Source organism: Carcharodon carcharias, chromosome 22 (assembly GCF_017639515.1).
Source record: "Carcharodon carcharias isolate sCarCar2 chromosome 22, sCarCar2.pri, whole genome shotgun sequence".
In the NCBI taxonomy this organism is placed as follows: Eukaryota; Metazoa; Chordata; class Chondrichthyes; order Lamniformes; family Lamnidae; genus Carcharodon; species Carcharodon carcharias.
In genome coordinates, this window is record NC_054488.1 from 45,461,645 (window position 1) to 45,474,372 (window position 12,728).

A 12,728-nucleotide genomic window follows, 5' to 3' on the forward strand; every position below is an offset into this window, starting at 1 on the left:
CGCAAGAGCACAAGAAATATGAGCAGTAGGTCATACGATCCTTAGTGTCTGCTCTGCCCTTCAATAAAATCATGGTTGATCTACAACCTCAAATCAATTTTCACGCCCATCCTCATAGCCCCTGATTCCCTTAAGAGTCCAAAAATCTATCAATCTCAGTCTTGAATACACAATGACTGAGTACCCACAGCCCTCTGAAGTACAGAATGCCAAAGATTCACAACCCTCTTAGTGAAGTAATTTCCCTTCATATGAGCGTCCTAAATGGGCAACCCCTTACCTTGTGACAATGCCCCTTTAACTCTCGGCATCTATCCTATCAAATGTTTCTATTAGAGCGTCTCTCATTCTTCTAAACTCCAGACAGTAATAGGCCTATTCAATGAAATCTCTCCTCATAAGGACAACCCTCTTACTCCAGGAATCAGTCTAGTAAATCTTCATTGTACCCACTATAAGGCAAGCATTTCCTTCCATAGTTACAGAGACTAAAACTGCACAGACTACTCTGGGTGTGATCTCATCAAATCTCTTTAGAATTGCAACAAAACTTCCTTATTCCAAACCCCTTGCAATAAATGTCAACATACCATTTGCCTTCCTAATTGCTTCTTGTACCTGCATTCACCAACTTTGTACAAGGACACCCAAATCTTTGAACAGCAACATTTGATAGCTCAAAAAGCAAGATACTGGAAATCTGAAATGAAATCAAAAAATGCTGGAAATGCTCAGGAAATCAGACAGCGTCAGTGGAGAGAAACAAAAGCAATGTTTCAGGCTGAGATGACCATTTCTCAGAGCTGAATAAAGATAGAAATGGAATAGGTTTTGAGTCAATGGAAGGGGATAGAGGTAAAGAATAAAAGGGAAGGTCTCTGATAGGGTGAGGACAGGAGAAATTAATTGACAAATGGCTAAATTTTAATAGTTTCTCACCATTGAAAAAGTACTTTGCTTTTCTATTCTTACTACGAAAGTGAATAAGCTTACCTTTCCCCAGGTTATATGCCATCTGCCACCCAATAACTTCATCTATGTATATACCTTTGCAGACACTTTTGTATCCTCGGAGCTTACTTTCCCACCCAGCTTTGCTTCATCAGCAAGTTTGGATGCATTACACTTGGTCTCTTCATCTAAGTCATTAACACAGGTTTTAAACAATTGAGCTCTTTGTTCCTACTCTCTGCTTTCAATCTTTTAACTAATTTAACCCCATGAGTTCTTATCTTGTGCAGCTATGTTTCATGTGGCACCTTATTGAATGCCTTTTGAAAAATATACTGCATCCACTGGTAGTAACATTCTCAAAAAATTCTGATAGATTTTTCAAACACTATTCCCTAAGATTAAATTGTGTTGGCTGTGCCTAATCATTTTACAATTTTCCAAGTGCTGTGTTACCACTTCCTTACTAATGGATTCCAGCATTTCCCCAACAACTGACATCAAGCTAACTGGCCTGTAGTTCCCTGTTTTCTCTCTTTCTTTCTTGAACAATGGTGTTACTTTTCTACCTACCAATTCAATGATTCCAGAAAATACTTTTTAGAAAAAGGTAACAGCACTGTAAACATGAATTTGTCCTTTATGTACCTAGTACAGCTATGAAGCATGTGTCAAAGCAGCACAATAGCCAACAAAGCAATTAGAATGCTGAATTATATAGGCAAAATATTTAAAAATGGTGGAAGTTGAGCTGTTCAAAGCTCTGGTTACTACATCCGACTTTGTTCAGAAATTCAAGCCAAAAAAGCTCAAAGAAGAACCATGAGATACATCCCAAGCTTCAACTGCATGATTAGGCAGAATGAAGAAACCTGGGCTTTTCAACTTCAAAAGAAAAAAGTATCTGAAAGGTGGCCTCAAGGGGTATTTAATATTGTAAACTGTGTGGAAAGGATGGATTGAGAACATTACAAATTAATTTATAACTATAGGATAGTAGGGCACTGGTTCAATCTAGGCAAATATAGATCTAACGTCAAGATGTCTTTCTTCACACAGGCATTCTCAACGTATGGAATGAGTAGGATAAGATGGGATAATTTTGCAACTTCTTTCTGCATAGATGAGTGAAGATGGCCGAATTGTCTCCCTAACAGAGACAATCTGTGATGGATTCTAACTATGGTTTCACATGTAAAAGCAAAGGATTATAATTATATCTAGTACAGCCATAATGCTGTTAAGTGTAAATACCAACCTAAAAGAGTCCAATTCAATTATTGGTGCAAACTATGTTCAAATGCCCTGGTTTAAAAATAAAGCTATTGTAAGTTTGTTACTCCCACAATCAGCATTTATCCAATCTACTGGACTTAACAAATGCCTAAAAGAGCAAATGCTAACCTGGTAATGAGCCCAACATGCCTCCCAAATGCGAAGTGCCTCTGCTTCAGGAAACTCGCGTTTAAAGCAGAGGAGAATCCATCGATGGCAGAACAGCATTTGGAGCCCATCCTCACCCAGGGACACCAGGTGCTGGTAAAAACGGAGGTGCATCAATCTCAGTAGCTCTCTCAGGTACAGCTTTAAAAAAAATAAACAAACACTGCATTTTTAAAAATATCTAACATGAATATTTAAAAAAAATGACCTGTACAATGTTCTTAAACAGACGAAATTTGCCATAATTTTAAAAAATTGAGGTCAAAGAAGAGTGCATTACATATAATTTAAGAAAAAAAAGTTATTTTAAAAATCTGTCATATTTTATATACTTATATATGTACATATAATAGGCAACCTAAATCATGCCCCATTTACAATGCATGAAATAGTAGGGCAACAAGTGCTCTAAATTAGTTCTGTATGAAGGATTCAGAACACCAATACCAACAGTGGAATAACTGGAAGTGGGAATGATTTATTCCTAATAATTGAAATACCGGTACTTTCTAAACCATTCACATGAAACTACAAAGTTAACTTTCAGTGTTCAAATGGTTTCTGCTCCAAGTATCCAAAATTAATTGTAAGTTCCCATCGAAAATCATAAAAACTGCTGGAAATTGAGAAATCACGAAAGAAAAATAAATACTATACTTCATGAAACATGATTTGTTCCCAAGCATCCTACATTGTAAAGGATTTTTAAGGCAGCAGCTAATCTTGCTACAAAGATTTGTATTACCTGAAATTTGAAGAGTCATATTAGAATTAAACATTTTTCCAAAAACTAATTTAGATCCCTTCAATCATTTTCATTGTCACTCAAAGATATTTTTCCCCAGCTGACTCAGCACCTACCAGTTGTCTTTCCATATCATCATCCCGTGGTGAGCTGATGAAAATTGTATTCTGCATTAGTCCGACAAAACACCAAAATGTGTCAGATTCATCCCTGACCTCTGACAAGATTGGAGCCACCAGATCAGACATTCCTTGGGAATACCCTATCTCAGGACTGTAAACTGCATAGTTCAGCAAAATTCTCCTGTGAAGATATTCAAATAAATATGCATAAGTGACACATTCCCAGAATTTTTATCATTTTTTTATTCATGTAAAGGATGTGGGATTCAATTATGCATAAGCGTTGTGAATTTTCACAAGTTAAAGAAGAAGACCACAAGCTTCATGTATTGGAGCTTGTGTAGCAAAGCCAAACACAAACTATTACCACACAAAACAGGGGAATTGTTAAACACAGGTGCTCCCAAACACAAGCATGTCATGAAGCTCTGAAGAAGAGTCATATGGGCTCGAAACGTTAACTGTTTCTCTCTCCACAGATGCTGTCAAGCCTGCTGAGTTTTTCCAGCATTTACTGTTTTTATTACATGTCAAGAGTTGGATAGGCCATTCCTGATGAGTTTCGCATGATGCTGGTTTCAAGGTGTGGGGGCAATGCAGTAGTAGTCATGGTTGGCAGTTTTTTGGTCAACCCCAAATGGGTGGGGAATGCAGGAACCAAGCCCCAATTAATGATGTGGCAGAAATAAAAAAGACCTACATATGAGGGGTCAGTTAGTCAGGATCAGCATAGGCTGTGGAGTCAGCTTGGTTTATGAAAACAAAAGCAACACAGAAGTCAAATCCAGTGAAGGTTATGAGAAGCTTAGAGAGTGAAGGGATAGTTAGAAATTACCTTAATGGAACAAGATGCCTTGCTGTTTATGAGGCATAGCATATTCATCACTTGTATTATTATGCAAATGCAAATGTAATACTTTAAATAAGGAAATCTGATCATAATCTTTGCCTCTATGTTCTGGTGCTGTGAAATAAAGCAGCTTAGATGATTCATATCTGGCCTTGTCTCAATAAGTACTGGTTCTTCAATCTTTCCAATGAACATGTGCAAAAGACACGAATATTTATTTACATTGCTGGGTTACGCTTTAATTAGATATTGGGCAAAACGGCCATGCCCTCAAACATATAACACTCAGACTGCTTATGGAAGTGACTGGAACCTCTATACCTGAAACAATATTTCAGACAAGAACTTGAACTTGTAACAATAAGTCATTTTTAAAAAATTGGATGGAGGCCTTCTGCATAATTACAACATAGCTCTGCATAACTCAAACCATTTCATGACATTTTCCACAGTCTCCGCAAAGCTAGCCATTGGGCATTTCCATGAATCAATGAAATGTCACCAACTGTCAGCCCATTTTTCTTGTCGAGTATCAGATATAAAAAGGAAAGGTTTGCATTGATTTGGTTTATCAAATTTTTCAGAAATATCACAATATGGAATAAACTACTTTGAAATGCAGTCAATGTTATGTAGACAGCACAAACATTAGTTGCATCAAATGTAATTTAATGCAAAATTTAATTTTCTGCGAAACAAAAGACATTGTAAAATTGAAAGTAGTCAAACTGTAATTCAGACTATTGTTTGCCAAGCACTTCTTAAATTTAAGAAGTGTCATGTTGCCACTTTGTGACATTGTCTTCAAAACTACCCAATCTACACAGTCACACACAAAAACCTTACCTCATAGCTTCCACATTGGGATTGTTTTCCCCTTTGAAGAACTGTTTGGATCGATCAGTCCGAACCACGTCTTTATCAACAGTAAACTGAACTTTCCGCCAAAAATCTTCCTGTTCCTCTGGAGTCATAGACAATCTGCAAAAGGAAAATAATTTAAGCCTCAATTCCTGTAACTCACACAGCTCACCTCCCTTAATTCGAGCTGCTTTTAGCCATCCAGCAACAAGCTGGAGAAGGATCTGTTATTACCGCTCCTTCCTTCAGATCTGGCGTAATGACAGATGTTGAATGAACCTATCACAATTATGATTGGGCTTCTTGAGCTAAAATGTGAAAAATCAACGCAAGTAATTTCTAAAATATATTGAGAAGTCAAATAATAAAAGTTATATTTTTGACACAATGTTGGTAATGGCAGGGCTAATGAGCACAAATGTTGAAAAGCAAAATTGTTCCTTTTGAGCAAGTTGTAATTGAACTCAGGTGAACCACCCTGAATATATTATGAAATCTAACATTTCTTTTCAGTGTTATTTTAAGGTTTGATTTTTAAAAATTTATAATGGAAAATATGATTTTAGGTAAACAAGGCAAATGTTTTACTGTTCTTGACATTTCCTCAGTTCAGGTTTCTCATAAGCTTGCATTAAAAGGCCACCAGCAAAATGTACAAAAAACACTCATACTTGGCACATGCATATTCAAAGGTACACTTGGAAACCTTTTTCTGTTCAAATTGTAACCATCTTTAATGCTACAGTTATAACTCTACCGACTGTTGGTTTTTTTCTCCCTATTTTAAAATTATTTTTGCTCTCCCACTTTTAATCTAATCATTCCTATTGATAGGCATTCTAATTCCTGTCATGACTGAGAGGTTTAAGAGTCACTTGTGTTGACATGCTTTTCATTTTCCTTTAGAAATTATTCTGTGCAATGGCCCAACAGAGGCTGTATTTCACATTAGCTACAGATGACATACCTACTCTACCACACTGTGGCACACTTATTTTCTCTTAACTCCAAAAGGTTGTATTGAATAACAGGAAGATAAATACTGTAGAAAGAATTAGTGACAACCAGATAGTTCCAAACGTATTTACTATAACAAGCTGTGAAAAAAAAGGTATGAAACAAAAGGCTACTAGTAATGTGAACCTGAGCCTTCACTAACTAATAAGCCCCCCATTCACTGACCTTTTCGAAAGAATTTGGAGGTGAAATTTGGCTATGCAAGTAGTGCAAAAAGAGCTTACAGCAAATTGACTAATTTCTCCCTGCATTTCATTTTCTTACATATTTTTCCCTCCATTTCCTTTCCATTTCTTGGCTACCTATAATCTTTTCCTATCCTTCATTTCAATCCATATGTATTCTGTTCACAAGAATGAAGTTCCTCATTCCTGGAACCAGCTATGAAGAAAGATTGGAAAAGTTGGGACTGTTTTCCATGGAGAAGAGAAAGCTGCGAGGAGGTAGCGGTATTCAAAATCATGAGGAGTCTGGTCAGAGTAGATAGGGAGAAACTGTTCCCACTTGTGAAAGGATTGAGATGAGAGGGCACAGATTTTAAGTATTTAGCAAAAGAAGCAAGAAAGTGATATGGGGAATAACTGTCTCATGCAGTGAGTGGTTAAGGTCTAGAATGAACTCCCTGAGAGTACAGTGGAGGCAGGTTCAATCGAGGCATTCAAAAGGGAATTAGACTGTTATCTGAAAAGGAACAATGTGCAGGGTTACAGGGAGAAGACGGGGGAATGGTATTCAGTGAATTACTCATTTGGAGAGCTGGTGCAGACACCAGATGGGCTTAATGATCTCTTTTTGCACTAACGATTCCATGATTTCATATTTTTAATTTTTTTTTATTATTACCATTGTTATTTCTAATTAACAAAGCCAGCCCATCACACCATGTTGTTTTTATCTTTTTTAAATACATTATATCCTGCAATATTTAATTCCAAATCCTATTTTATCTGCTGCTACGTTTTTGTTATCTCTTCTAATTACTTCCTCCAATTCCCCCATTTGGTTGCTGATGCCCTGTATATAGCCCTCTTTTCTTATCTTGAGGTTATTATCATGTCCACCTGAATCCTCCTTTCCCCTACGAAAATTCCTTTTCTACAGTTCTACTCATTTCTTCTGGTCGCAGTGTGTTGCACATGTATACTGTCTCAACTGTACAGCTTATTTTTGTCCCAGTAGTAAAAGAAAAAAAGACTTATATTTATAGATAGTACATTTCAGGATCTCAGGACATCTCAAAGTGCTTGTAGTCAATGAAGTACTTTTGAAGTGCAGTCACTGTTGTAATGTAGGAAACATGGCAGCCAATTTGTGCACAGCAAGCTCCCACAAACAACAATGTGGTAATATCCAGATAATCTGTTTTTGTAATGTGGATGGGGAATAAATATTGGACAGGAAACCAAAGAGAACTCCCATGCTCTTCTTTGAAAATATGTAATGGAATCTTTTTGCGTCTACTAATATCCTTTAGTGAAAGAAACCCACCAGTCTTGCCAAGTCTGGCTTTTATGTGACTCCAAAGCCATAGTGATATGGTTAGTACTTAACTGCCCTCTGAAAAGCCTAGCAAGTCACTCAGTTGCACCAAAAACTGCTACAAGAAACTGTAATCCACATAAAATGCAGTGTTTTAGGACAGTGGTTCACAACTATGTTCTCAAGTGCAATTAAGGATGGGCAATAAATGTTAACCATGTCAACGATGCCCACATCCAATCAATGAAGAAAAAAATTGATAGAGCAGGTGTGTTCTTGGTTTAATGACTTATCTGAAAAGGCAACAGTGCAGCTCTCCCTCAGGACTGCACAAAACGTTTTAAAGTTTGCCAATCTCAGGTTGGTGCTCAGCTGATCATCGTGCAATCGGTCAACAGTAAATAACTCCTGTGTTCTGAAGAAGTACCCGAGAAGCCAGTACTGGTCATTTGCACATGAATTATAAGTTACCTTTTTTGCTGAATTTCTTCATATTCTGCACGTTTCTGAATCCGTAGAGCTTCCCTTTCTTCTGATGTTGTTTCACAGCTATAAAATCGTAACAGAAATGGCCAGACTTCTCCACGAATTGTAGGATCGATACCTCCAAAAAATATTGCCTTTGAAGGAAACATAGAAATTTTCACAATTTTTATTTGAACTATTCTCTATCATCTGGCAGCTGGTTCTTTCCCAATTGTAACATACACAGAAAATATAAACATAAACAATTAGGTAGGTGCTTGTATTTCACTTTCTTGGGAATCTATACAAACTTTTGGGGCCTTAATTCAAGCAAAGTGAACCAAAGTTTTTTGAAATGAAACCTGTAAGAAGTGACTTCTAACTAAGCTGTTTATTATTACTGTTAACAAATGTTGGAAAGAGCTAATTGTTACAATACAGGATCTCTTATTCAGGTTCACAGCAAAGTACAATTCTGACAAACAAATTTTCAACCCCCCATGAGCCAGTACATTCAATTTTGGAAGGTGCAATGATCGGGAGTAGTGTGAATCAAGGTTAACAATTTTAGCAGTAAAATTGCTATTGGATAATTATGTAGAATTTCACCATCATATTTTAGAAGGTTCTTTGGTCAGATTTATTTAAAAACGGAAATAGAAACAAAGTGCTGGAAAAACTCTTGAAGCGTTAACTCTTTTTCTCTCTCAATAGGTGCTGCCAGACCAGCTAAGTACCACTGGCAATTTGTTATTTCAGATTGCCAGTATCTGCAGTATTTTGCTTTAATTTAAAAACAGAATTGCTTTCACAAGGATGCAATACAAATGAATATTACACAGCACAATAAAGTGGTCTAGATGTAATTTGCAAGGAGCTAACTAAACCATTTAGTCTGAACAAATCTCTGTGGTTCAAAAGCCAAAGTGTTTCTTATAAAGAAGTGATAAATAGTGTTATAGTTAAAATAAGAGTTTCTGGAGGAATTATATAAGTGCTTGTTAATGAAACTTAGAATGCCCCAACGCATCATAGCAATCTGACCCAGGATTAATTTAAAATGTGCTTCTTTAGATGAAGGTCAAAAATTCTACAAAATTGTTTTGATGAAGAACACAGAACTCTTCCTTTGTCCTGACAAACATTCTTCCATCAACCACATCTCAAAAAGCAGATCAACTCATCATTCATCCTACTCCCATTTGTAGAGCCTTGGTGTGAAAAATGATTGTTGCATTTGTCTACATAACAGTACATTTGATGTTTTTATATAACATCTTTCATGTCCCCAGGCTGTCATCAAAATGCTTCACAGGCAACACCTCTGAAATGTAGTCTCTGTTGTGTAGGTAAATGTAGCATCTAACTTGCACATTGCAAGATTTCACCAACACCAATGAGGTGAAGATTATACTGCAGATGATGGAAATCTGAAATAAAAACAGAAATTGCTAGAAGTGCTTAGTGGTTATGTCAACATCTGCGGAGGGAGAGAGAGAGGCCGGAATTCTGTTGGGCCGATGGGGTCTCGCCCACTGGTTAGAGAACTGGTGGGGAACCCCTGTCAGTTTATCGCGGAAACCCAACGGAATCAAGTGCCCTTCAGGCACTTAAGTTCCACTGTTGGGGGTTCCTTGTGATTAAGAGCTCTAGTGCTTGAAGTCCACGAAAAGCTGCTGGCCAATCAGAGGTCTCCAGCTACTCATTCCCACCAGCGCCAGCAGCTGGCAGTAATGCGCCAACCAGGGGTCAGGGTCCAATCATCGTGCGACTCCAGTTCAGAAGTGAGTAAAGGCAGGATGGGGGTCACGGGAGAGTGGGGCACTTGCTGGACCCCCCCCCTCCCGATGTCAGGTGCCTCCCCTCACCCAGGTGGCCAATGGGGTTTGTTGGGCTGCCTTCCGAGGGCGCGGGAGAGCCATGTGGCTCCCATTTAATCCCTTAGCCACCATTAAGTTGCAGTGGACACAGTGATAATGGGTGTCACTTGGCTCATTAATGAGCCTGACATCCTGCCATCAGGGGCTAGGAATCCCGCATCAACCCTTTCTGCTCTCTGCCTTAATCCCATGAGATTTTGCTGCTGCTGGGAAACTGATGGGGCCTCTCCTGCGAGTAAGGGGGCCTGCCTGCCATATTTCCTGCCATGATGGGCTGCAGTAAATCCATCCCACGGTTAAAATCTCAGGTTGGACACCCTTCATTAGAATTCTGACCAATGGTCGCCAGTTCAAACACTGTTGCTCTCTCCAAAGTTCCAGGCAGACCTGCTGAGATAAATGTGTTGTTGGAAGAGGGATAAATGTTGCCCTGGCTTTAGGAAAACTCCCCTGTTCTACTGTGTGTGAATCATGCCATTAGATTTTTTATGTTCACTTTAGCAAGCATTTGGGGACTCAGTTTAACATCTCATCCAAAAGTCAGTGCATCTCTTCCTCAGCACTGAACTTAAGCGTCAGCCTAGATTCTGTACTAAGATCTATTAAACTTAATACTACAGAGTTTCACCACTCTTATGTCTCACCTGAGAGAGGCAAGGCTGATTTCATTCATTTTTGAATTACTAAATGAATTACCCTGTAAGAGTGCATTTGGCCTTAATTACTTATATTTGGGAATCTCTTCAAATCCATATGTTACTCTCTAGCAATGGTACATACTAGAATCTTGCCAGTCTTGGCTAGGACCTCAGCTGTGACCAGATGCATCACTGTGTCATTGTCAAAGCTCCACAGGCCATCCATCTCCTCCAGTTCAGAATTAATCTTCTCCCTGCTGGTGCAGAACTCCCAGGTCTTGTTGTGGAAATGTAATACTTTCCCAAACCCAATTATCACCATAGCCATCACATGCTGATAAAGCAAGGCAGCGACCAGCAACTGTGCCATATGGGATAACACCAGGGCTGACTGATCAGAAAGAATACTCAATGGAGGCCTGCCAGCACTTTAAATAAGACTAATACAAATAACTTTAAAAATACAAAAGGTGGAATTCAGAATGGATCAATATCAACAAGCATACATTTTGCTATAAAAAATCATGCACCTCAGAAGCTAGTTGATATATAGTAATTAGAATTTTACACTAGTCGCAACTCTTGCTCTAAGTCAGGCCATTTGATTATTAAAAAAAGGGACAACTTTTCAAAGAAAAGATCATTCTTTTGCAGCAAGGTCTTCAGCAACATGGTTGATTAATTGTGCATTGGGAGGTGGAACACTATATAGTTAGGAACAGGTGCTACAAAACCACCACTAGCTTTACAGAGCTGGGCACAAGAACAGAGGTGTGCTGCAGGGATATCAGCAGTGGAAGGGTCCACATAGGCACTAAATTTCCACAACAAAAGCTGGGAATTCTGTACTAGCAGGGAGAAGATTAAAGCTGAACTGGAGGTGATGGAAAGCCTGTGTTGCCTTGACAATGACACAGTTCATATAGGCAAACCCCAAATCAAAGGTGAACATGATGAGGAAAAGTTGACAAAAAAAAGTGACAAAAACTCAAGTGTTCTGAGTTTAATTCAGCATCATTCTCAAAGTTAAGTCTTACAACGGGTAATACTTGGATGCATGGAGTACAAGTTTCATTATAAAGTTGCAGAAATACTAGATCAACTGTAATAAAACTTAAAGCTTTGTAGCTGAATATATCCTTGCATTCCTTCAATAGTCATTCAAAAGGCAACAGGAAGTAAAATGGCACAGACAGCAAATGAAGCGGGACAAATATATAATTTAATTCTTAAGATCCTGTACTTAATATTTGCTTCACAGAATCAGGGTGAGAGGATGGGTAGAAAACTGCAGACTTCTCCATGGTCTCTCTGCCAATGCTCATTTGTGGCCAGCTGGTATGATATACTAGAGCTAGATTGTGATACAAGGCACAGCCAAATTTTCTTGCTTCCTTTCAACAAGGCACCTCATTTCAGTACTGTGTCCAATGATAAAGCCAAGATCAGCAGCTAGTTGCCTGGAGGAACATTACTCATGGCTAAGTTTCAAAAATCTTCCAGCCCATGGACACAACGTACTAAACATGTTACACTGCTGAGCTATTTCATTATTCCCCAATTGAAGTTCTATTTGGGGAAATGAAAGGTTTGATCTGTTTTGACAGCAAATATGAAACCATATTTGGGCAATTTTCAACTACAAATCCTCAAGCAGCCCAGAAGGGACATTCTTGAACAAAAAAGGCAAATAGAATAAGAATATTAGCATTTCCTTTATTTCAAGAATTGAAGAGGCACAAGTATGTAGGAATCACTTACGAATAACTTCTGCATACAGACAACATATTTGCACAGGTACATTCTATTACCAGTTTCACTACAGTGTATAGACTTAGCTTTCTAAACAAACTTCTACTCTATACTCCAACACAATAGCAGTACAAGAATTCTCAATTGTGGGTTATCTGCTTAATCAGAATCAGAGCACTTAGTTTCTTCCCCAAGTCACTTGCATTATAGGTTTTGTCTTTCCTATAGTAGCTAAAATGGAGACAGAAGAAAACTTGCCGGGGGGGGAAAACAAGGCAGGCACGTGCAAGTTGGGGGTGGGGGTTGAGTGAAGTGGTGGGGGGAAAGGAGAGACAGAGAAGCATAAACGCAAGAGGACAATAAAATAGATGAGAAACCAGTTCCAAGGTTTCTCAATGTCATTCCAGGTAGCTGATAGTAGGTCTTCAAGATTATCTTGGACGACCTTTTTTTGTGATGTTACTATGGTGGAGCCATGAAATTCACCGTGGTGAGAATTCGATAGCTCAACTTAATGTGCCTCAC

At 38.4% G+C, this 12,728-nt stretch overlaps 1 protein-coding gene across 3 annotated transcripts in view; it reads right to left on the reverse strand.

The window, feature by feature from the left end:
• tbc1d16 (TBC1 domain family, member 16) overlaps positions 1-12,728 on the reverse strand; it is a 90,746-nt gene that overhangs the window by 22,998 nt on the left and 55,020 nt on the right. For all 3 annotated transcript variants that reach the window (XM_041217418.1, XM_041217416.1, XM_041217417.1), the window contains 4 exons: positions 7,940-8,088; positions 4,958-5,092; positions 3,256-3,442; positions 2,356-2,535 (listed from right to left, as the gene is read on the reverse strand). In XM_041217418.1, coding sequence (XP_041073352.1) covers positions 2,356-2,535; positions 3,256-3,442; positions 4,958-5,092; positions 7,940-8,088 — 651 coding nt within the window. The remainder of the gene's footprint in view (positions 1-2,355; positions 2,536-3,255; positions 3,443-4,957; positions 5,093-7,939; positions 8,089-12,728) is intronic.